Below are 26,027 nucleotides of genomic sequence, written 5' to 3' on the forward strand. Positions count from 1 at the left end.
AGGGGTATTCATCACAAATGTTTATCTTTACGTCAAAAGGCAGCTTGAAATATGAGTATGCAAAAGCACTTTAAGTTTGTGACTTTGTGAGTAACCGGGTGCATTCATCACAAATGTTTGTATTCGCGTCAAAAGGGAAGTGACCACTTAAAGAAAAAGAATAAATAATATCTTCAAAAAAAAAAAGAAGAAAAAAAAAAGGAAAAAATATATATAGATATTTCTTTAGTTTGCTACCTTGTTTGTAGTAGTGAAAAGGGAAGATTACAAGTTGAGTTTTCGCGTGAATCAATTATGTTGGTTGCATGATAAATACGATTGAATTTGGAATTTTGTATGGATGTTTGACTTAGAGAATGTGAGTATGCTTATTTTTCTTTATTTGCTATTGTGTGCACCAAGTTAAAGATACCAATGTTTGCATGATAGGTCCTTTAAGTGTGATGAGTCGAGCCTAATTATGTTATTATTATTGTTTTTATTTTAAAGGTTTTATGTTTTGTTTTGCTTGAGGACTAGCAAAATCTAAGTTGGGGGGTGTGATTGTGCATCAAAAGTATCATTAAGTCTTTTATTTTACATATGTATTTATTGTTTTTATTTGGGTTTTTATAATAAGTGATGTGCTTTTTAGTAATGAAGTTTCTTTTAATGTTTCGATAGGTTTTTGGAGCTTAAATGAATTATTTCAGAAAATTCAACGTCAGAATTCGGAACAAAGAATTGAAGAGAAATTTAGTTGAAGATTGAAGCAAATCTTGGTTCAAATTAGTGCTCTAAATTTGCCCCAAAAATCAATTCTATTCCAATTCTAGAAAAGAATATCATATGATCTATTTCAAGCCCAAACTTGCCTTATGTTGTGTGCAAACTTCAACCATCAAACACTCAAGGTTTCAATGTCAATCTTAGCCCAAATAATATGTACATTTGTATACTTATTTGATGCTCAAGTTCAGCCCCAAATCAGCCCCAAATCAGCCCAAGCACAATCCATGATCTTACATGTCCACACAACAAATAACATTTGATTTATTTTGGGCAATTAATTGATCCAAGAGGGCAAGCACATGGATGGAAAGCTGGAGGGGACATTGTGACATTATTTTGGGTCAAAAAGAGGAAAGAAACAGCTCATAAAGGAGGAAGAAAAACGTGCACCAAAGTGTTCTCCAAGCTGGCCTGATTTAATTTTCCAGAACACCTTTCAGTGTTTTGCCCATAACTGTTGACTCAGATGTCCAAATGAGCTGTTCTTTAATGATCTGGAAGGCTAACAGAATTGCCTATAAATATGTCTCTAATAGCCATCTCTGGGAGAGGCTGCTAAGAGGGTCGAATTGCTGTCCAAAGTTAGAGTCAAATTTGTGTCCGAATTTTTACTGAAATTCTGTTGTGTTATTCTTTGTAGATTTCGGTTCTTTAGTTTGTAAGACTTATTATTTCAGTTTGATTCAAGTTATTTCATGTTTATTAAAGTGTTCTTATATATAATCATGGTTGGCTAATCTCTTTCTTGGATCCAAATCAAGGATGATGGTGATTGAGGTGAGTTCTTTAAGATATGAATGAATCTTAATGTTTATCTTCTCATTTTCTTCATGAATGTTAAGAAATTTTAGAAATCATTTAGGTAATGTTATAATCTTGAATTTTTATGCACAAACCTTAGTTTTGGTATAGAGATTGCTTGATTCAATGTCTTACTTAATTTGAAAGTACTTGTTCATTATTAAGCAATAATTAATCTTCATCTTTTTAAACTTCATTGTAATATCTTCCGATATAATATCACCATCGTTGATGTTAGGTTGAGTTATCTTATATATGTTGAAGAAATCACCAATACATCACCATTAAAATTGATTTGGACCAAGACTTACTTTTTCTTGTCTTTTAAAATCTATTTACACTTTTTCATCTTTGAAAACAAATCCATCAATTATTTTCAACCAAGTTATTGTTAATTTAATTTCTCTTGAGTTTTTTTTGTTGTTACCTAGCTTAATTTCCAGATCTAGCTCTCTGTGGATATGACCTCGATCTTACCGAGTTAATTGCTACATCGCACACTCGTGCACTTGCGAGTTAAAACAAGCCGATCATAAAAAGCGGTCAAGCATGCACAAAAACATTTTTTTTTCCATTTTTTTTCAATTGTTTTTTGTATTTTTGGAAGTTTTGACGAAAACCGGGTATTTTAATACCAGATTTATATTTTTACGATGTAAAATGCCACCCAATATTAATAAAAAATGACATAAAAACTACACGGAAAAATTATAAAATGATGAAACAAATATTTTTGATTGATTTGTTTTTTTTTTAAATGGGCCGGGTCAGGCCCAAATACATGGGCTGGGCCGAACCTGGCCCAAATGCATGGGCTGGGCTGGGGTCCTACTGGTTACTGTGTGCACAGTAACCAGTGAATTAATTAGCCAGTTACTGTGCACATGCACAGTAACCGGGTAATTAATTTCTTGCTTGCAGAACATACACAGTGAACGTTCTGCATGCAAGAAGATGAATAGTAAAACGACATAAGGGGTAGAGGGCTGACCTGTGGTGGTTCTGAAGGCGGTGTTGCTGGTGGCGACAGGAAGCAGCGCTGATAGTGGGGAGGCCGGCAGGACTCTGCGTTTTCCTTCTCTCTCTCCTCTGTTTTTTTTTTGTTTTCTACTCTCACCACCAGAAATTCGCTAAATATCAACGGACATACCGACGAAATTTTTTCTGTCGGTATTTTTCGGCCGAAATCACCGACGGACAATATTCATCGGTAATTTGGTTGGTAATTACCGACGGAATAAGTCCGTCGGTAATTACCGACCAAATTACCGACAGAAAATTCAGAATTAATGAAAAAAGGGCGGGTAGGTGGCGCGGAGGTTTTGGCGGGTGATTTTTCCGACGGAATCACCGACGGATTTGAAATGCCAGATCCATACCGGTGACGTGACCGGTGCACCGTTAAAAATACTGATGGAATCACCGAGGGATTTGAATAGCAGGTCCGTGCGGTGACGTGTCGATAGCCCGTCAGAAGTACCGACGGATTCACCGACGGAATCAAAACCGTCGGTAAGTCCGTCGGCAAAAGTGAATATATGGCCACTCTGCCGTCACTCTCCTCCCCCATTTCTCCTTCTTCTTCCTAATCCTAACCCTCCCCATCTACAAAATAACCAGCCCCCCTCACCCCAAAACAAAAATCTTCCTCATCTCAGCACAACAAGTTGTATTTCTTGAAGTTTTGTGGTCACAGCATCCGTGTTCTGATTTACCGACGGATTTTATCATTTTTTGTAAGTAATTCTATCTTTCAAAATTTTAACATTATTTAAATGTCAATTTTATTGTTTTTTTAGTATATGTATTTTTTTTTAGTAGATGTACATGTTTTATTGTTATTTCTCAAACAAACTTGTAGTATATGAATGTATAATTTAATACTTGTTATGGTTTGTTTTAGATTTTGTAAGATTGTATTTGTTTGAAAATTGTTAAAACTTAATTTGTAGAATTACCGAATTACATGTTATGTTTTGAAATAATTAAGAGCTTGCTTAATGGGTCCTTTTTATAGAGGTTCGATAGAAGTCATGGATGATCGTTCATGGATGTATCTAGATTCACCCCAAGGATTGCGGAGGATGGATTATTGTAACGGGGTTCAGGGTTTTATTAATTTCGCAACATCTATTCCCAGAAATTTTACTGGAGGCGGTATTAGGTGTCCATGCAGGAAGTGTCAAAATAAAAAGTATCTGCATCCAGATGCTGTAATGATGCATCTTCTACACAAAGGGTTTGTGGAGGATTACGAGTGTTGGTATGCACATGGAGAGGTATTTGTTAGTAATAGGAGAATGGGAGAAACGGTGGTTGGGTTAACTTCTAGTGCTAGCAACGTGTATGAAGCGACAAATTACAACACTAATCCTTACAGAAACATGGTTATGGATGCAATGAGAATGAATCAAGATAATGTCAATCAATGTCCAATCGTAGAAGAAGAACCTAAGGTAGAGGCAGCTAGGTTTTTTGATTTGTTGAAAGATTCTGACGAACCATTATGGGATGGTTGCACAAACCACAGTAAATTATCGGTTGTGGCACAGGTGTTCACCATCAAGTCAGATCACGGGTTGAGTGAGGCTGGGTATGACAAAATTATTGATTGGGCAAGAAGCATTTTACCTGAAGGGAACAGGCTGAAAGAGAACTTCTATGCTGCGAAGTCCATGATGAAACCCCTCGGTTTAGGATACCAGAAAATTGACATGTGCCCTAACTTCTGCATGTTATACTACCTTGAAAATGCTAAGATGACCGAGTGCATGACATACGGGCATTCCCGTTACAAACCCAAAACTGGCAGGGGAAAGACTCTAGTGGCGTATAAAAAACTTAGATATTTCCCGATCACACCTAGACTGCAGAGGTTATTTATGTCACCAAGGACTGCTGAGCACATGACATGGAACCAAACACATGACGATGTCGTTGATGGTGTGATGGTGCATCCTTCTGATGGCGAAGCGTGGAAATGCTTTAACAGTGTTCATCCTGAATTTTCTGCTGAATCAAGGAATGTTCGACTTGGGTTGTGTACAGACGGGTTCAACCCATTTGGGTCATTTGCTGCTCCCTATTCTTGTTGGCCGGTCATTCTCACAGTTTATAACTTGCCACCGGGAATGTGTATGAGGCCGGAGTTCATGTTTCTATCTACTGTCATACCCGGTCCAAGCAGCCCGGGGCGGAATATAGATGTTTGTCTTCGATCGTTGATAGATGAGCTGGCACAGTTGTGGTCCTCTGGATCTCTGACTTATGATATATCGAGGAAACAAAATTTCCTTATGAGGGCGGCTTTGATGTGGACTATCAGTGATTTTCCAGCTTATGGAATGCTTTCTGGTTGGAGCACGCATGAGAAACTCGCATGTCCATATTGCATGGAAAACAACAAGGCATTCACGCTAGCAAACAGAGGTAAAGCTTCTTTTTTTGACTGTCACCATCGCTTCTTGCCACTTAATCACAGGTTCAGAAAGAACATAAAAGATTTCTTTGTTGGTAGAGTTGAAAAAGATGTTGCATCCCCGCGTCTTTCTGGTGAAGAATTGCATCATGTTGTATCAAAGTACGGTGACATTGTGTTTGGCCTTCAATCAGGTAAACAAAAGTTTCCTGGTTTTGGTTTGACCCATAATTGGGTAAAGCGAAGTATTTTTTGGGAGCTTCCGTATTGGAAGACTAATCTTCTCCGCCATAACCTTGATGTCATGCACATCGAAAAGAACGTGTTTGAGAATATTTTCAACACCGTCATGGATGTGAAGGGGAAGACAAAGGACAACATGAAGGCTAGATTGGATATAGCTTTATACTGTAACCGTAAAAATATGGAGTTGGTTTATGACGAGTCACGGGTTGCAAAACCAAGGGCAAGCTTCGTGTTAGAGAAAACGCACAACTGCTAGTCTACAAATGGCTTAAGAGTCTGCGTTTCCCGGATGGACATGCATCAAACATATCAAGGCTTGTTAACATAGAGGACTGCAGATTGTATGAAATGAAGAGCCATGATTGCCACGTGTTTATGCAAACACTCATCCCATTAGCTTTTCGTGATTTGTTGCCAAAGGGGATATGGGATGCACTAACGGAGATCAGTCATTTCTTCAGAGATATATGCTCCAGCAAGATGAATGTTGAGCACATTGAGATGCTTCAAACGAATATCATCGAGATACTATGCAAACTTGAGATGATATTCCCTCCTTCATTTTTTGACTCAATGGAGCATATCCCTATACATCTACCGTTCGAGGCAAAAGCTGGAGGACCGGTCCAGTATAGATGGATGTACCCATTCGAACGGTGAGATATTACAGTTGCAATGGAATTCATATCTTAAAGTATTTTCTATGTTTTTCTTATTTGAAAATACTTGAATTGTACTTCAATGCAGGTACTTGTTTAATCTAAAAAAAAAGGTTAAGAACAAGGCGCATGTTGAGGCTTCATATCTGAGGCCTATATTGTTGAAGAGATATAAACATTTATCTCGTACTATTTCGAACCTCATCTGAGAACAAGAATCAATCGCATTCCACGGCATGACGATGGCAGTGAAGTGCGTTCCAGTGGGAACTTGTCAATATTCTCCAATACTGGACGACCCACACCTAAAAATGCCGTAAGAGGAAGATATTTGTCGGAAATAGAATTCAAACAAGCACACAACTATGTTCTATTTAACTGTGATGAGCTGAGACCATTTATTCAGTAAGTCTATATATGTGTAATACTAATTAAACTTTGTCAGTAATATACTGTTAATTATATATTGTAATATCATACACTCATTATCACTTGCAGGCAACATCAACAATATTTGCTCTCCAATAACTCGCAGCTGACCGAATCCCAGATCTTTCAATTACAAGATGAACAATTTGCCACATGGTTCAGAACACATGTAAGCACTATCACAAACTCATTCTAACGTATGCATGTCATTACGAGATTCTCGTTCATTTACCGTGTATTGATGTACATTTAATTAGGTGCTACAACGGGAATTTTGTCAATGGAACACATGTAAGGTTTATCAAATGGGAAGGAGTGCGCCCAAGTCATTGTCTTCACTAAGCCTCGGCCCTAAAAGAAAAGTTAGGTGCTACAACGGGTATTTTGTCAATGGATATGTTTTCCATACTGAAGAATACGGGCAAGGAAGAAAGACATACAACTGCGGTGTTTGTGTTAAGGGATCCACAAGTAGCCAGTTAAAAGTTGACTACTATGGTAGATTAGAAGAGGTCGTCGAACTGCAATATCATAACGAACAGAATAAAGTGTTTTTATTCAAATGTTATTGGTATGACACGACGGACAGAGGAATCAGAGTTGATCCGCACCATGGTCTGGTCGAAATCAACTCAAAAGCTAGACTCTGCAACATAAACGACGTCTTTGTTTTCGCAAAGCAATGTCAACAAGTTTATTACACATACACCCCTTCATTTAGAAAGGATCGTTCAAGAGTTGATTGGTTTTCTATTTTAAAAACGAAACCACGGGGTCGTGTCGAGGTTGTTCAGGATGAGAACGAAGACACAAGTGTGCGAGATGAAGTCTTTCAAGTTCGTGAGTTGGTTGAACCACATCAAGTTGCTCCTTCGATTGAATTGGAAGAAAATTCAAATTTTTGAGTTCTCGATGATAGTCTTGTTGATATTGACGGAGAGGAGTTGAATGTTGTTCTCAGCTCTAGCGGACAAGCAAATGTCGATGAAGAAGATGATATCCATATTGAAGATTGCGATGAAGATGATGACAATTCAACTGATGAGGAAGAAGAAGAAAATTCCGACTAATTATGAAAATGAAGCCCTATGTAAAAACATTTGTCTCATGTAATTTAGATTATAGATGATGTATTTTGTAAAACAAAATATTTACTGTTTAAACAATGTGGTTATTGTGTTTATGTGATGGACAGTTTATCAGTTAAGTTTCTGCAGGAAGGTAAACAGGCAATACAAAGACAACCTTTCCTGCATCATGCAATCTTACCGATGTCCATACCGACGGATAGTGATCCGTCGGTATCTCACAGAGAGTTCGAAATTAATTACGCGAAATGCCACCAACAACGACGACATTACAGACGGCTTCACTGACACATACACCGACGGATTATAGTCCGTCGGTATCTCACAAAGAGTTCGAAAATATTTACAACAAAATGCCACAATCAGCGACGGGTATACCGACGGATTATAGTCCGTCGGTATCTCATAGAGAGTTTGAAAATATTTACAACAAAATGCCACAATCAGCGACGGGAATACCGACGGATTATAGTCCGTCGGTATCTCACAGAGAGTTCGAAAATATTTACAACAAAATGCCACAATGACCGACGGATTCACCGACAGTTTTGTCGACGCTAATACTGACGGAATAGGTCCGTCGGTAATTTGTCGGTCACACATATTACCGACAGAAATACCGACGGACCGCGCGATTTCCAAAGTGTGTGAATTAATGCGCCTATGAACTTGTCATATTACCGACGGACTGCGAAAAATATGGAGGGCTTTTAAAAATTCGGGGCAAAATTCAAAAAATACCGACGGATTTTTGACCTGTTACTGACAGAATTTTTTACCTTTTACCGACGGATATTAATTCCGTCGGCGAGTCCGTCGGTAAAACTGCCCTATTAGTTCCAGCCCTCGCCGCTTCGCCTCATTTTTTCTTCTTCTCCCCGCCGCTTCACTTCTCCTTCGTTTTTCACCTCAGATTTTTCATTTTTTCCCCTCAATCCTTAAACACTTTCACCTTTAATCTCTAGCAAGATTTTGTGTTGTAAATCTTCATCATATTAAAAGGTATGTGTTTTTTTTCTAATTTATTTTATTTTATTTTATTTTTAGTTGTTTTTATTTTTGTTGTTTTGGTGTTTTTTGTTGCAATGTAGATAAAGTTTTGAATTTGACACATTATTAAGGTATGTATATTTCGTTCCTTTTCTTGATGTAGGTTTTTTTTTTTTGAATTTTTTGAATATTTTTTGTTGTTGTGTTGTTAGAATTGTTATTAGTTAATTTAACTTAGAATTAGTTAAAGTTGAATATTTGATTTTTTTTTAATTTTTTGAATTTGTTGAATATTTGTTAATTTAATTGTTAGTCTATATTTTTTTTAATTTATTGAATATAATTTATTGTTGTATTTCCTATATAATTATTGATTAATTTATTGAATTAATATTGTTAATGTTGAATTTACCTTAGAATTAATAATTGCGTTTGTTGGAATAATTATTGATTTCCAATTTAATTTATTTACTTTTAATTTATTTTTAGTTGTTTTTATTTTTGTTATTTTGTTGTTTTTGGTGGTTTTTTTGGTAATGTAGATAAAGTTTTGAATTTGTCACATTATTAAGGTATGTATATTTCGTTCCTTTTATTGATGTAGGTTTTTTTTTTTTTGAATTTTTTGAATATTTTTTATTGTTTTGTTGTCATAATTATAATGATTAATTTGTTGAATTATAATTGTTAATGTTGAATTATAATGATTAATTTGTTGAAGTATAATTTGTTGAATTTGTTGAATTTATTTTTTGTCATATTTTTTATTGTTTTGAATATAATTATTGATTAATTTGTTGAATTATAATTGTTAATGTTGAATTGTAATGATTAATTTGTTGAATTATAATTTGTTGAATTTATTTTTTGTCATATTTTTTATTGTTTTGAAATTAATTATTGATTAATTTGTTGAATTATAATTATTAATGTTGAATTGTAATGATTAATTTGTTGAATTTATTGAATTCATTTTTTGTCATATTTTTTATTGTTTTGAATATAATTATTGATTAATTTGTGAATTGTAATTGTTAACGTTGAATTTATCTTAGGATTAATAGTTGAATATGTTGGAGTAATTAGTATAGATTGGTTCAATTGGTTGTGGCTATTGTTAATATTTGCAGGTTTGTGGATTTGGGTAGTATCCAGTATAGGGGAGGTGCTGCCGATTTTTTTTTAACTTTTGAATTTTATTATACAATTATTAATATAAAATTGTTTAGATGCGCAAAATGAAAACCAGAGCTAGTCGTTCACGTCCAGTCAAATCAAGTTCGTCTAGCAGCGATGATGATGTTTCCTTAGGTGCCTCTCAAGAAGAGGCACCTACACCACCTGCGCCGTTAACCGATGTTGTCTCTTCCAGCGATGTTTCACATCGCAGAAGCGGCGTGCCTTCGAAGTGGAATCAATTTACCCGCTAGTACGAGGCACAGTGGAAGGACGATCTTTCAATGTAAGTTTGTTAAGGTTTTAGTTTTTTTTATATAAAAAGAAACAAATTTAAAACATAATTTATGAAGTAATCACAAATTAATTTCATTTCTTTTCAGGTTCACAAACATTGAGGCCGCCCGAGTAAAATCATCGGTGTTTAAAGCGTCGATGGAGATTCCATTGTTTCAATGGAGTCAGATATCTAGACATCCTGAATGGATACCTCAAATCAATGCATGGTTTCGTAGATTTGAGGTTCATGTTAATATATAATTTTCAGCTTATTTCTAATAAATTCTAGTTATAATTGTAAATAAATTATTAACATTTTAAAAAATTATTTTTTTATATATAGCATCGATTCTACATGTGAGGAGGGTGTGGGAAAATCACACGGCAATTAGGTAACATCGAAAACAATACGACTTTTTTTTACATAATTATTTATGTTTCGAAATGTAATTTTTTCGTGCATGAATTAGGTTGCGTGATTTTTGGTATGACACCTAGAAAAAAGCAAAAAAAACAGCGAGGGATAAGGGGTTCCAAGGCTGGAACGATGTTGCGGTTTGGAGGGATTTCAAACCAATATACATCCCGGAAGATATATGGCCGCACTATCTTCAGCACGTGACGTCTGAGCGGTTCACTCGACGCTCACAGTCAGGTGCTGGCAACCGGAATCGACCAATTCATGGCTCGGTGACAACGCACACCGGCGGCTCCGTTCCGTTTTCTGCACATGCGAAACGGATGGTAAGATTAATTTAAATGAAATATATCGTTCAATTAATTTGTTGTTAATACATTTTTTTCATTATAGGCTACGTCTCTTGGACGTGAGCCGAGCCCTATGGAGCTGTTTGTGGAGACGCACGTGCGAAGTCATGACCGCCAAAAGGGGACGCAACAGTTCGTTGACAACCGTGCTCAACGTTTTGTGGTATGTTTGTTCAACCATTTTATTTTGTAAGTTATTATTATGTTTATTGAATTGAATATGATGATTTTTTTTTTCAGGAGACCTATAATAATCGGTTGAGGGAGAGATACGGGGACGATCCATCGACCCATCCGGAATTCGATCCGGATTTGTGGATGGAGGCTGGATCGTCAGGTGGACCCGATAAAAATCGGGTTTACGGGCTCTCCAACACTACCGCGGCCAACTTGTGGTCCCAATCTAAGGAGTTTGTGGCCTTGCGGTACTGCTTCAACCCCTGGGAGCTCCCAATCTGTATCGAGCTCCCAATCTAAGGAGTTTGTGGCCTTGCAGCAAAGGTGCGACCACCTATCAGAGGCATACACACAACTCAAAGAAGAGCAAAGATTGGCAAACGAACAATACAGAGCAGAGTCTGAACAACAAAGAGCGGCCTATGAAGAGCTTCGGCAAATGGTCATGAACATGACACAAGGTGGAACATGTGCGCCTAATCCTTTCTGGCCGCCTAACCCCCATCCTCCTCCTCCTCCTCCACCTTTATATTAATTTTTAATAAACATTATTTACATTTAAAATTTGGTTTAATTTTTTTTTGAAACACATTCATTTTGTAATGAATATTATTTCACTTTGAGTTTTTGTTGCTTAATATAAATTTTATTTGCATAATTGGTTTGTATTACCATTAATTTATATTATTTTTTCAAAATAATTAAAAAACAATTAAAAAAAACAATTACACAGGGATTTACCGACGGAAAAACTCCGTCGGCATTGGACAGTGTCTGCCACGTCACCGACCATCACCGACGGAACAAATCCGTCGGTATAAATTTACCGACGTATATATTGACGAAAATATTCGGTCAGTATAAAATATCACCGACACTTTTGCCGACAGAGTTAGTTCGTCGGTCTTTTTATAACACCGACGGAAAATATTCCGTCGGTATATTCCAAGCGGGAAACTTTTTATGTCGGTAAAACCGTTGGTAAAAGTTTTTTTTTGTATTTCCGACCGATATAGCGACGGAATGTGGAATCACCGACAAAAGGTATTCCGACAGGAGTATTCCGTCGGTAATATAGTCGGTAAATACTTTACCGACGAAAGTTCTATCACACACCGACGGAATATTTCCGTCGGTAAAACTGTGAAATCTTGTAGTGTCTGCTGCTTCTTCTTCTTCTTCTTCTTCTGTGTTCTCCCTTCTCTCTCTTTCTCTTGGTCTCCTCCCTCTTTTGTCCTCTCTCTCGGGTTTTTCTTCTTTTTTTTTCCTCTCGGTCCTCCCCTGTATTTATAGGAAAACAGGGGAGGGCGAACGCTGGGGCAGCCATTGTTGGCCGCCCCTCTACTATCCAAGTGGCTGAAAAGTATGCAAGTGGCTGAATTGTGGGCGTCTTATTGTGCAAAAGCCGGAAAGGAGGTTGGCAAAAAGGGGGAAGAAAATCTTCTTCTTCCCCTACCTCGCACGTCCAGGGGAAGAAGAAGACCCATAGTGCCGTCAAAACCGCACTATTTCGGGCTTTCTCCTTTCTTTTTTTTTAATGTTTATATTTTTGAACATCCTCAAACAAATTTTGAGCATTTTTAGGACACTGGCATTTTTTTCACTGTTATATTTTTTATAATATATTTTTTTCATTTTTTGTATTTTATTATTTTTTTTTGTGAGGACCCAAAAATGGGTTACAACACACCCATCGACAACTAACTACATTCATGAAGGGATCAAAAGGTACCAAGGACCAAGGACCAAGTACCATTAGCATGTGAAGATGCAATTTCATACTTCATGGCAGTATGCGAGCACATAAAACGGTTAGCCTCCTTAAAAGTAAGAGGTTTAAGAGTAGAGGGAGACATTACTGGTGAAGATCGAGGCAGTGAGGAAGAAGCGGCGACTGAAGTGATGTTGGCAATCCTGTTATGTCTAGGACGCAGCACCATAGGGTGTTGTCGTTGTCCTGGAGGAGCAAGGCTTTGAACAATGGACAATTGCCACGGAAGAGTATAACTTGACAAATTAACATAGAGGTCAAAACCTGGTGAAGACACAACAGATTATTTGGATGGAGAGGAAGAGTTGGATGACCGTGCTGGAGAGACAACAACTGGGACACGTGAACACAGACAATGCCAGCGTTACCCTGTACCTGCAAAATGATCAACAAATATGGAGGTAGATGGTGATAAGGGGACAACAGGGTTAGAGGAAGTGGGTGGTGGGGCTGATGATGTAGTAGACAAAAAGATGGTGAGCGAGGGAAGGTATGTGACAGTGGTAAGCAGATGGGTATGGCTGGTAGGTGAAGGGAGATGGGCAGACTCGAGAAACGAAAACACGTGTTCATTAAATCGAACATGACATGAGATATAAAAACGCTTATATGATAAGTCAAGACAACGATACCCTAGATGAGATGAACTATAGCCCAAGAACACACATGAAGTATAGCGATAGTCTAACTTATGAGCATTATAAGGTCGAAGGAAGGGAAAACAGAGATATGCAAAAGTATGTAAAAAATCATAATTAGGTGGTTGACAACACAGGCATTCAAAAGGAGATTTTTTGCGCAAAATCGGTGTAGGCATACAATTAATGAGGTAAATAGAGGTTTCAAAAGCCTAAGTCCAAAATTTTAAAGGTGTCTTACACTAATTAAGAAGGGTAAGACCAGTTTCAACAATGTGACAATGACGACACTTAACAATACCATTATGTTCATGCGTATGTGAGCATATAAGGCGATGATGAACACCAATGGTTTTGAATAATGAATTTAATTTACGATATTCGCCACCCCTGTTAGTTTGAACATATTTAAAGACTTGAAATATGAAACACATTAAAGACATCAGATTTGAGGACAAGAGGATAAAACCATATAAATTTCGTATGCACATCCACAAAAATAACAAAATAGCGAAAACCATCCAAAGATAACATAAGAGTAGAGCCCCACACATCACTAAAAACAAGTTCAAGAAGAGTAGATGTTTGATGACCTATAAGGCTTAAAGACAGACAAGATGATTTTTCTAATGGACAAGCTTGACATTGAAAATTTAAAGGAAGAGAAGTACAAACAACCTTTTTATTTGACGCTAAGAGATTCAGAACACGAGAGCTAGGATGACCGAGGCGATGATGCCAAACATTGGTAGAGGTACTGTACAGAAAAGCCCTGGGAAGACACGTGGTAGAGGACTCGGTAAGGATATAAAGGCCATCTTTACTCTGACCGGAAAGAAGAATTGCCTTGGTTATGAGATCCTTGAAATAGAAAAAAGAATAGTGAAACTAAAAAAAGATACAATTTTCACGACAAAATTGTTGAACAGATAAGAGTCTTTTCTTAATTTTTGGAACATGTAGAATATTAGACAAAGTAAAGGTTTGTTTCGAAGTATGCAAAATTTTATGAGTTGTATTAGATATAATAAGTATCTTACCATCACCAACATACAATTGATCATTACCAAGACAAGGGTCTTTATGTTTCATACCGGCAATGTCTGGAGTAACATGTTGATTCACACATGTATCGAGGAACCAAGTGATATAATTTGCCACTGAAGCATCACTAAAGGAGAGGTTGGCCAAGGCTTGATTCTCATGATGCACAAGTTGAGAGCATTGTTGTGCAGAGTGTCTGATGTTGCTGCAAAGTTTGCATCTAATCTGCCAAGTCCACTGGTGTTGCCCTTTTTGTTTTTGCTGCTGTCGTAGCTCCTGGTGTTCTGCCAGGAGGAGCTCCCTCTATTTCCATGGTAAGGCTGGCCAAGGTACTAGTTATAATTGATGCGAGAGTTACCTCTCCAGCCTCCTCTTTTTCCTTTGCCCTGATGAGAAGAGGAGCCATTGCCATTACATCCAGTGAAGGTAGTTGTGCAGCATATGCAGAGAGCTTTTGTGTTAAAATTCATGTGTAGACAAGTGACTATTGAGCTTAGAATACCCAAGAGACTCAACATTGGTTGACAGACTAGTAACCAAATCTCGAAATTCATCGCGAAGACCCCGAAAAACATAGAGATTGAAGTTAGTGAGGGAGATAGGTCTATCTGTTGTAGCTAGTTCGTCAAATAAGCCCTTAGTTTTCTGCAGGTATAGAGTGACAATATCATCACCTTGACGAAGATCCTGGAGAGAACCATGTAATTGCATAATCTTAGAGTTGGATGGAGAGGCAAGGCACATTTTAAGGTGCTCCAAACACTTGCCGAAGTTGGGCAGTCCACCACAACGTGAAGAAAATCAATGGAGAGGGATGAGAGCAAAGCATTGAGTATGAGTTCATCTTGTTGTTTCCATGTGAGAAACGCTTGAGAAGGACAATAATTAATGTTAGCAGAGGCAGTAGTATAGTGAGTGGACAGATCAAGTGGAAAAGTGTAGGAATGCGGGCCATCAACAAATGAGAACACCCCTTGGCCAATCAGATATGGCTTCATCTTCATACATCAAAATAGATAATTGGAATCGGTGAGTTTGGGGTTGATGACCTTCTGTGTATTTGAGAGGGGAATAACAGTTGCTGTCGCAGCAGAGGGAAGCATGACTGCATTGATGTTGGGATAAAAAGCGCTGACATTGGTGTTGGGAGAAGAAGGACTGCCAGTGGTGCCTGCTGCAGCGAAAACCGAAGGATCCATATTGTAGCAAACGAGTAGAAAATAGAAGCTGACAGCAGATAATTGCAGGGAAGCCGAAAGAGTAGCAAAGAAAACAGCAGAAAACATTGACTTCAGAGCAGAAACAGTAATAAAAAATCAGTAATAACACGCTGATGGCTGAAGCAGAGAAGCATTATCAATCAGAAATCAACAGAAGAAGTAGAATCAACGTTGCAGATCGTGAGGCTAATTAACAGTAGCACAATGAAGCAAGTAATTAGCTAATTAGAGGGGCTGCCATTTGAAGAATAATTAGCTGATGAAGGAGTCGCAATAGACAACAACTGGAGGACACGATTTTGTTGAATAGAAACAATAGAGGGGCTGCCATTTGAAGAATAAATCTGCTAAGATAAATTGGTTTTGATACAAGTTAAAATAATATTTGTGCTAATTGAGAGGCTTAATCTAATGAGATAGCCACCTTTTTTATTTATATAATTACAGCAGTATATATATTATTTATATAATTACAGCAGTATATATATATTATGATGTAGCATGCTACACACGATAAATCAATGCATTAATAATATAATATTTTCTATATTAACCCATTCCATAATAAATGTGCACTGCCAAGTCTTCATTCTTTTTTATTTTTTAATGCAGCAAGTTGTTAAAATTGATAATGACATGATTTAAAAGAAAACATATATATATATATATATATATATATATATAAGTCTTGATTTGAGTCAACGTATTTTTATGGGGAAGCAGGTGTTGGCCAGCCAGTTGCTTTCTAGGGAGTGGATCAACTGCTTTAGCAGATGGGCCCATCACTGCAGAGTAATTTTATATTCTCACTCCCATTGTGGGATATTTCTTTATATTTCTTGTACCGTCAATCTTTCTAATTTCATTTCATTTCATCTTCATTCAAGAACTTTCAAACCAAGAACTTTCAGACCACTTTCTCTCTTCTTCACTGTCTCCAAAACAAAATGGCTACAGAGTTTTTTCTTACAGTTAGTTTCATTTCCATGTTCTGAGGGTAATATTCCTTAATTAGTTGACTGGCTGACTTGCTAAGAATTTGCTCGAAAGCAAATCCCTTGGTTGATTCTTCAGCTAACCTTTCTCTCCGAGAACTGCAATTTCATAGGTGGTGGAATCCAACCAACCCTTTTCCTTCTATATAGGTATAACTAACTCTTCTTTGCTTTTTTCTTGTTTTGATTTCATGAATTTACTGATAGCAATAATTTGAAAGCTTTATGTTCAGATAGATCATTGATCAGTTTATGTCTTCTAGTACAAGATTATTGTCGAATCATCCCATCACAGTTAGTTCCTTTCCATTATCTTTTTCATGTTCGTAGACTTTCTGCCTGTGATGTGTTGCTAGTTAGCCAAAGATTAATAACTTTCAATTGTCGGTATCACTTAAACTTAATTATAGATGAAACTATTTGTCAGATGCTATTTTTTTATGCTCTCTCGTTATTTAGCTTAAGCTATTGTATTATCTTTGATGATCACTTCACATGCACCCCTTGCTAGTATTTGCAAGAGAGTAGATACCTTCTGCAATTGCTCCATTGCTAATTAATTGTGCCTTAATTTCTGCAGCTGCCATGACAGAGCCAGAGTCTTCTAAATCTAGAACAGAAGGGGCCTATGATGTCTTTTTGAGTTTTAGAGGAGAAGATACTCGCAAGAAATTTATAGATCATCTATATACAGCCTTAGTCCAAGCAGGAATCCACACTTTTCGAGATGATAATGAACTTCCTAGAGGAGAAGAAATCTCCGATCATCTCCTCAAGGCAATTCAAGAATCAAAGATATCTATAGTTGTCTTTTCAAAGGGATATGCTTCTTCTAGATGGTGTCTTAATGAGCTTGTAGAGATTCTTGAGTGCAAAAATAGGAAAACTGGTCAGATTGCTCTTCCTATATTCTATGACATTGATCCTTCAGATGTGAGAAAGCAGACTGGCAGTTTTTCAGAAGCATTTGATAAACATGAAAAACGTTATAAAGAAAAGGTGAAGGAGTGGAGAAAAGCTCTCGAGGATGCGGGAAATCTATCTGGATGGAATCTCAATGATATGGAAAATGGGTATGCCTTTTCTCTCTAAGATTCACTTGCTGCCATTTATGGAGTCATTACACATTTGATTTTTCAAAGTTAAACAATAAAATATTGTTTTGAGCATATTTAATTAACTTGCTATCAAATGACTTGCCTTTGTCTATGAACAGGCATGAAGCAAAATTTATCCAAAAGATTATCAAGGATGTGTTGAATAAATTAGATCCCAAGCACTTAAATATTCCTAAGCTCCTAGTACGTACCGATCCGCTTGCTCACAATATTTTTGACTTCCTAAGTACTGCAACAGATGATGTACGCATTGTGGGCATACATGGGATGCCAGGAATAGGAAAGACAACTATAGCAAAAGTTTTATTTAATCAACTCTGCTATGGATTCGAGGGAAGCTGTTTTCTTTCGAATATCAATGAAACATCAAGACCATTTAATGGTCTCGCTCTTTTACAAAAGCAACTTCTTCATGCTATTTTAAAACAAGATGCTGCTAACATCAGCAATGTTGATAGAGGAATGGTTCTGATCAAAGAACGGCTTTGTCGCAAAAGAGTTCTTGTTGTTGCTGATGATGTGTCTCATCTTGACCAGCTAAATGCTTTGATGGGAGAGCGAAGTTGGTTTGGTCCTGGGAGTAGAGTAATCATTACAACAAGAGATTCAAGTTTTCTACTTAAAGCAGATCAAACATATCGGATCGAAGAATTGAAACCAGACGAGTCCCTTCAGCTTTTCAGCTGGCATGCCTTTAAGGACACCAAGCCAGTAGAAGACTATATTGAGCTTTCGAAGGATGCAGTTGATTACTGTGGAGGACTTCCTTTAGCTCTTGAGGTTATAGGAGCTTGTCTGTCCGGGAAAAACAAAGACAGATGGAAATCTGTAATTGACAAGTTGAGAAGAATTCCAAACCGCGATATTCAAGGAAAGCTTAGAATAAGTTTTGATGGACTGGACGATGATGGACTGCAAAATGCCTTCCTTGATATTGCATGCTTCTTTATTGGTAGAAAGAAAGAATACGTTGAAAAAGTGCTAGAAGCCCGTTGTGGTTACGATCCAGAAGTTGATTTGGGAACTCTCTGTGAAAGGTCTCTGATTAAAGTTACTGCCATTGGAAAGATAACCATGCATGATCTATTACGAGACATGGGAAGGGAGATCATTCGTGAAAAGTCACCAAAACAACCTGGAGCAAGGAACAGAATTTGGAATCAAGAGGATGCATGGAATGTACTTGACCAGCAAAAGGTAAGAGCTCAATGCATACACGAAAGCATAGTCATGCATATTTTCTTGTCAAGCTTATTAAAAATAATGATATGAAAGTTGTATTGTTTTTTTTTCTAGGGTACAGAAGTTGTAGAGGGTCTTGCACTGGATGTGAGAGCATCAGAAGCTAAATCATTAAACACAGGATCATTTGCAAAAATGAGATGCTTAAATTTACTACAGATCAACGGGGTACATCTCACCGGATCCTTCAAACTGCTTTCTAAAGTGTTGATGTGGATTTGTTGGTTTGAATGTCCTTTGCAATATTTGCCATTTGATTTTACCTTGGACAATCTTGTTGTTCTTGATATGCAATACAGTAAACTCAGAGAATTATGGAAAGGGAAAAAGGTGTGAAACAAACTACAATCCACCAAATTTCTCCAGTATATAATTTATATTTACATGTTATGACTTTATATGATTACTTTTCATTGATTTTCTCTCTATTTTGACAGATTCTCAACAAGCTAAAAATCCTTAATCTCAATCATTCTCAGTTCCTAGTTAAAACACCAAACTTACATAGTTCAAGTCTACAGAAACTAAGGTTGGAAGGTTGCTCGAGTTTAGTTGAGGTGCATCAATCTATTGGAAATTTGAAGAGCCTCATTTTCTTGAATCTAAAGAGATGTCGGAGCCTAAAGATTCTTCCCGAAAGCATTGGTGATGTAAAGTCTCTTAAACGTTTGAATATTTCTGGATGTTCACAACTTGAGAAGTTGCCAGAATGCATGGGTGATATGGAATCCTTAACTGAGCTGCTAGCAGATGGAATTAAAAATGAACTTCTACCTTCATTTGTACATTTAAAGTATGTCAGAAAGTTATCATTGTGTGGATACATTTTCTGTCGGGACTCACCATCACCTACATCCTGGGTTTCCCAAATTTCATCATGGCTTTCACTGTCGTCTACATCCTGGCCTCTACCAGTTTTATCTTTGATCATAGCAAGTACTGTTTTAAATCGGAAACATTTGCTGCCAACATCTTTTGAATGGAGATCACTGAAATGTCTTAAGTTTTCTAATAGTGGTTTGTCTGATCGCACAACTAACTGTGTTGATTTCAGGGGTTTGTCCTCTCTAAAAGAATTGGATCTATCACAAAACAATTTCTCTAGCCTGCCTTCCGGGATCGGCTTCCTTCCCAAGCTTTCGATGTTGAGTGTTCGGGAATGCATCAAGCTTGTATCAATCTCAGATCTTCCTTCAAATTTAGACTGTTTGAATGCCTTTCGTTGCAGTTCAATGAAAAGTGTAAGAATTCCAATCCAGTCAAAAAACTCACCATTCATGGTTCTCGAAAAATGTTATATGTTAGAAGAGATTCAGGGCATCGAAGATCCAAGTAATAATTACTGGACTATTGACGTTGATTTCCCCAGTGATTCATCAAATAATTTCCTGAAGAGTCTTGCTGAGGTACTATCTCTGTCTCTCCAGCACACAAATATACACATTAATCAATTAGTTTCTAAAATTTCAGCATTTCTTGAAATCAATATATATATATACAGGCATCGTGCAATGGTGATTATGGGTATTATATTGGCTCCTTTCCTGGTAACATGCCAAATTGGTTAAGCTACCGTGGAGAAGGATGTTCATTATCATTTCATATACCTCCAGTTTTCCAAGGCTTGGTTGTTTGGGTTGTTTCTCCATTTGATGTTCATAGTACTGTGAATCACACCATCGGTTACCAGGTTATTATAAAAAATAAAAACAACGGTGTTCAATTGTTTGAAGATAAAATAATAGTAGTATGCAGTTACCCTCGTAAATGGGTAAGATACATAAGTACAAGTGATATGGCAATGGAAGAATACTGTGGAGATGAGGAATTGGAACTGTATCTGGCGAGCCGGTCCAGTGATAGAAGCAAAGGGGTACAGTGTGGGATCCATGTGATAGCAGAAGAGACAGATTCATTTGAAGGGTCAGAGTGGGATCGGGAGATTAACAACATAGAGTCAAGAGATGAGGAGTTGGAACTGCACTTGAATTCGGGGAGAAAAGACATTAATGTGACAGAATGTGAAGTTCATGTGATCAAAGAGTTAGAAGTGGGAAGAGATAGAGTGATGCCTGCATCACGGCCATATCGTCTACTTCCTCATCATCCCAATTATGGTCTTATAAGAGCGTCTACAACTGCGCAGTGGAAAGCTTATTTGATGCAAAAAAAATATCGCAAAGTATTAATTTTTGGTAAGAATAAATATTCCCTTAGTTTTATTTAATTCTATTTAATTTATGAAATAAAATATTATCTTTAATGATTTTTTTTCTTATTTAATTTTAAAAACATCAATTAATTATTAGCTATAAAAAATCCCCCAAAATGCATTAGTTGAATCACTTAAGCTGATATCAAACAATCCATCGAATCGAACTTAATTAAACCATTATTTTTATTGGTAGCAACTCGTGTGTCTTTTAAGGCAAAAGAATAGCAGGAAGAGCTAAAATTAGAAATATTTAGAGACGGTTTGATTTATTTTCTTATGATAATATTTTTAAATTTCTTAAAACATGAATTGAAAACTTGTATGTTTTTGATATTCTTGTATAAAAAAGAAAAGCCAACAATGACTAACATAAATTTATAAAATCACTTTAGTTGATTTGGAAATTTTTTAATATTGATTTTTTGTTTTTATATTTTATTTTCAAATTTGATATTTTAAAACAAAAAAAAAACGATGTGAAAATAACCTTTTTAATTATAAAATAAGTTTCTTAACTAAAAGTAAAACGGAGTTGTTTTTTGTATTGAATTTTGTTGGTTTGTAGGGAAGGGAACAAGGACAACGGCGTAGAAGACATGGACAACCTAGTGTTGGATTGGACGTGAGAGCATTAAAAGATAAATCATTGAGCACAAGATCATTTATAGAGAGAGATGCTTGAAGTTACTCCAAAGGCTTCTTTCTGATCAGTTGATATGTATTTGTTGGCTTTAATGCCCTTTAACATTTTTCCATCTGATTTGAAATTCGACAACCTAATTGTTCTTGTTATGGAATGAGAAAAACTCATTTGTTACTCTTGAAGATTGCTTTTTCTTTCTCTTTCTCACTTGCATAGTTCAAACTAATGCTTGAAGGTTGCTCAAGTTTAACTTAGTTACATCAATCTAATTTGTGAACTGTATTATTGTCAAGAGGTTTTTCAAACTTCCAACATAGAGAAAGAAAAATAAAAAACATGAGCCAAGGGAAACACCCATGCTTTGCATTTGCTCATCAATCTAATTTGTTTAAGTTTTTGTTGGTTGAAAAAAAAACTTCCTAAAATTATTATTATTAATTTTCATACACAATTATATTCATGATTATTATATGGTCAATTTTTCTATGTCAAAGAATAGAATCTGAGGCAACTTTTTGACCAAAATTCCATTCTCTATTATTCCTTCAATATTGGGGTTTAATGCAAGGAACTTGTTTACTCGGATTTGAGATGTAAATAGATTTTTTGTTAGGATAAGGTGGTCAGGTTGCGTCACATTGATTATGTCATGAAGTTAACTAGAGTAAGAAATAAAGATATCAAGCTTCGGAGAGAATCAAGATCAGTTAAAGCAAAAAAAAAAAAAAAAACAGATTATGAAAATAAATTGGAAAGGAAAAGTTTAGTTATAAGAGTTGAGAATAATAGAATGTGTTGGGTTGTGCCTTAGCCAACCTTCCTATTTATATAGAGGCAGTAGAACACTGCAGTAACTGTAATGATTACAACATCCTATATTAGAATCTTATTCTGATAGATACATGAGTAACTGTATTGATTACAACATCCTATATTAGAATCCTATTCTATAATATGCCCCCTCAAGCTGAGGGTGGGGGATCAACCCGAAGCTTGAATCGAAAAGCAGTAAAGGATGCAACAGGAAGCAGTTTAGTGAAGACATCGGCAAGTTGATCTCGAGAGGGAATAAAACGAATCTGAATTTCTTTCTTGGCAACACGGTCACGAACAAAGTGATAATCCACTTCAACATGCTTAGTACGAGCATGGAAGATAGGATTTGCTGAGAGATAGGTAGCACCAAGATTATCACACCAAATGGTAGGGGCAGAGACTGAGGGAACCTGCAAATCTGTTAACAAGTATTGAAGCCAAATGACTTCAGTGGTACCATCAGCAAGGGCTTTATACTCAGCCTCAGTAGAGGAGCGAGCAACAGTGCGTTGCTTGCCGGATTTCCAAGAAATCGGCGTCTGACCAAAAAAGACAAGATAGCCGCCCGTAGACTTACAATCATCAATACTACCAGCCCAATCTGCATCTGTAAAGCCATGTAGAGCAAAAGAGGAGCCTCGAGTGATATGGAAACCATAAGATGTCGTACCTTTAAGATAACGTAAAATACATTTGACAACGGCCCAATGAGAATCTGTAGGAGCATGCATAAACTGACAGACTCTGTTAACAGCAAAGCATATATCTGGATGGGTGAAGGTAAGATATTGAAGAGCACCCACGATTTGACGAAATCGTGTAGGATCAGAGAATGAATGATCCGATAATAAAATGACTTTCGAAGGGGAGACTGGAGTATCAACTGGTTTGCAGGAAGTCATACCAACTCGAGTGAGGATGTCAAGAATATATTTATGTTGACGCAGCATTAAACCCATACTGGTAGACTGAACTTCAATACCCAGAAAGTAGTGAACAACACCTAACTCACGAAGCTTGAACTCAGAGTTGAGTAACTGTATAAGGTGATGAAGCATAGCAGAGTTGCTACCCGTGAGCAGAATATCATCAACATACACAAGGAGATAAAAGATATTAGTACCATCAGATAAGATAAACAGGGAGGTGTCAACCTTGGAAGCTCGGAAACCGATGGAGAGCAAAAAATCACTTAGACGAGTGTACCATGCTCTCGGTGCCTATTTCAAACCATACAATGATTTGTGCAATCTACACACATGAGATGGAAGAGAAGAGTCAACGAAACCTGGAGGCTGTTTCATATAGACCTCTTTAGTAAGAACACCATTGAGGAAGGCATTATGAATATCAAGCTGATGAATCTTTCAATTTCACGAAACTGTAATAGAGAAAACCAATTGGATAGTGGCTTGCTTAATAACTGGACTGAAGGTTTCAGAATAATCAATACCTTCCTGCTGGGTAAAACCTCTAGCAACAAGGCGCGCTTTATAGCGCTCAATACTACCATCAACACGACGTTTGATCCGATATACCCATCTACTGCCAACAACGTTCATCGAAGGATGAAATGGAACTAAAGACCAAGTGCGATTTTCGCGTAAAGCGGCGATCTCATCACACATAGCATTATGCCAAACTGCATATCGGTCAGCATCAGAGAATGCAAAAGGCTCAGAAGAGGGAGAATACAGTACCCGTGTGGAGGTAGAAGTAGCGGCAGTGGAAGCAACTAGATTAGCTGTCTTCGGCTGCCACGGTCTAAGAGTCATAGGATGTCTGCTGTGTGCTAGTGGAGACGCAGGGGAAGACGGTTGAAGCAAGGAGACCTGTGGCAGCTGATAAGAAGACAAATCAACCATAAGTTGCAGACCAGCGGGAGAGGATGATAAAGAAGTAGCCTCAAGCATAGGACTGTCAGTAGAGGAGGGGCTGGAGGTAGAGACTGAAGCGGCAGGAGTGCTAGCCAGGGAGGGCGAAGCAGAGGAGGGACTATAAAGTGTCCCAAGACCATGAGGAGAGGAGACCAATTGACGATCTGAACCTGCATCATAAGGGTTAGATAAACAAGCATGGGATGATGGCCAAGGGATGGGTGGAGGCTGTGGTCGGGTGGCTATTTGGAGTGGCAAAGCGGAGTGTTGTGGGCTGTTTGGGTGGCTAGTGAAAGCGGGTAGCGATGGGTGGTTTATCAAATTTGGGAGGGTGACAGTAGTGGGTGGGGTGGGGGTTGTGGTGGAGACCTTTGCAATCTGTTCAGAATTATCAAATGGAAACACATGTTCATGGAAGCGGACATGACGAGAAATATAAATACGGTGAGATGCAATGTCAAGACATCGATAACCAAGATGCGAGGAACTATATCCAAAAAACACACATGGAGAGGAACGAAAATCCAATTTATGATTATTATATGGACGCAGAAAAGGAAAACACAAACACCTAAAGGTACGCAAAAAATGATAATTAGGAGACCGTTGAAATAAACAATCAAACGGAGAGCGATGGGCAAGAATAGGAGTAGGCATGCGATTTATAAGATAAACAGAGGTTTCAAAAGCATATTTCCAGAATCGAAAAGGTGCTTTACATTGCCCTAAAAGAGTAAGACCTGTTTCCACAATATGCCTATGACGACGCTCTACTGTTCCATTTTGTTCATGAGTGTGGGGACAAATCAGACGATGATGAATACCAATGGTCTGAAAAAATATGGATAGTTTTCGGTATTTACCACCCCAATCAGTTTGAAAAGATTTTATTTTTAAGGAAAATTGATGTTCGACAAGAGTTTGAAATTGATGAAAAATAGAGTAAACATCAGACTTGACAACTAGAGGATAATACCATACATATTTAGTATAAGCATCAACGAAGATAACAAAATAACGATAGCCATCTGAAGAAAAAAGAGGAGCAGGGCCCCATACATCACTAAAAATTAATTCAAGTGGAGCAGAAGTTTTGTGACCAGTAGGTCCTAAAGACAAACGCGATGATTTTCCTAAAGGACAACTTTGACATTGAAAATTAAGACGTTTGTTGTTACAAATAATCTTATTTTTCGAGATTAACAATTGAAAGATATGTGAAGTAGGATGACCTAGTCGACGATGCCATAAATCGGTAGAGGCAGAAGTGCAGGGAGACCAATAGGCTTGAGGAACTGACGTGATGGAAGACTTGGTCAGGGCATAGAGACCATCTTTACTCTGACCTGAGAGAAGGACTTCATGGGTGTTGAAATCCTTGACATAAAACACACGAGGGTGAAATTCAAAATAAACATTATTATCAAGACAAAATTTCTGAACAGAGAGCAGAGGTTTTGTGATTGCAGGAACATGAAGAACATTAGATAAGGTGAAAGAACGATGTGGTGTATATATTTTTGTATGACCAAGATGAGATATAGGAAGGCCCTTACCATCACCAACATGCAAATTATCATTACCAAGGTACGGTTCTGAAGTGGTCAAGGTGGCAAGATCAGGTGTGACATGTTGATTGGCACCGG

The 26,027-nt window shown here is 37.3% G+C and overlaps 1 protein-coding gene across 4 annotated transcripts; it reads left to right on the plus strand.

Moving 5' to 3' along the window:
- Positions 1-16,329: 16,329 nt before the first annotated feature.
- On the plus strand, positions 16,330-22,007 carry LOC118041006 (TMV resistance protein N). Of its 4 annotated transcripts, XM_035048100.2 has the most exons (7): positions 16,330-16,620; positions 17,051-17,543; positions 17,687-18,785; positions 18,885-19,160; positions 19,268-20,236; positions 20,332-21,025; positions 21,611-22,007. In XM_035048100.2, exons 2-7 carry the CDS (start codon positions 17,056-17,058, stop codon positions 21,634-21,636), a joined length of 3,552 nt encoding a protein of 1,183 aa, XP_034903991.1. In that variant the 5' UTR covers positions 16,330-16,620; positions 17,051-17,055; the 3' UTR covers positions 21,637-22,007. The 4 variants fall into 4 exon arrangements, with proteins under 4 accessions (XP_034903991.1, XP_073267805.1, XP_073267806.1 ...); XM_073411704.1 differs by lacking the exon at positions 21,611-22,007 and having other exon boundaries at positions 20,332-21,057; XM_073411705.1 differs by lacking the exons at positions 16,330-16,620; positions 21,611-22,007 and adding an exon at positions 16,640-16,764 and having other exon boundaries at positions 20,332-21,057.
- Positions 22,008-26,027: the final 4,020 nt, after the last annotated feature.

The sequence above is a fragment of the Populus alba genome, chromosome 10 (genome assembly GCF_005239225.2).
Source record: "Populus alba chromosome 10, ASM523922v2, whole genome shotgun sequence".
Lineage (NCBI taxonomy): Eukaryota > Viridiplantae > Streptophyta > Magnoliopsida > Malpighiales > Salicaceae > Populus > Populus alba.

What these genes read in the sequence shown, in the direction of transcription:
- LOC118041006 (XM_073411704.1), top strand. Translation starts at nt 17,056, where the DNA reads ATGACAGAGCCAGAGTCTTCTAAATCTAGAACAGAAGGGGCCTATGAT. An exon ending in CTCAATGATATGGAAAATGG is followed by an intron (nt 17,544 to 17,686) that starts GTATGCCTTTTC and finishes GTCTATGAACAG; the next exon opens with GCATGAAGCAAAATTTATCC. An exon ending in TCCTGAAGAGTCTTGCTGAG is followed by an intron (nt 20,237 to 20,331) that starts GTACTATCTCTG and finishes ATATATATACAG; the next exon opens with GCATCGTGCAATGGTGATTA.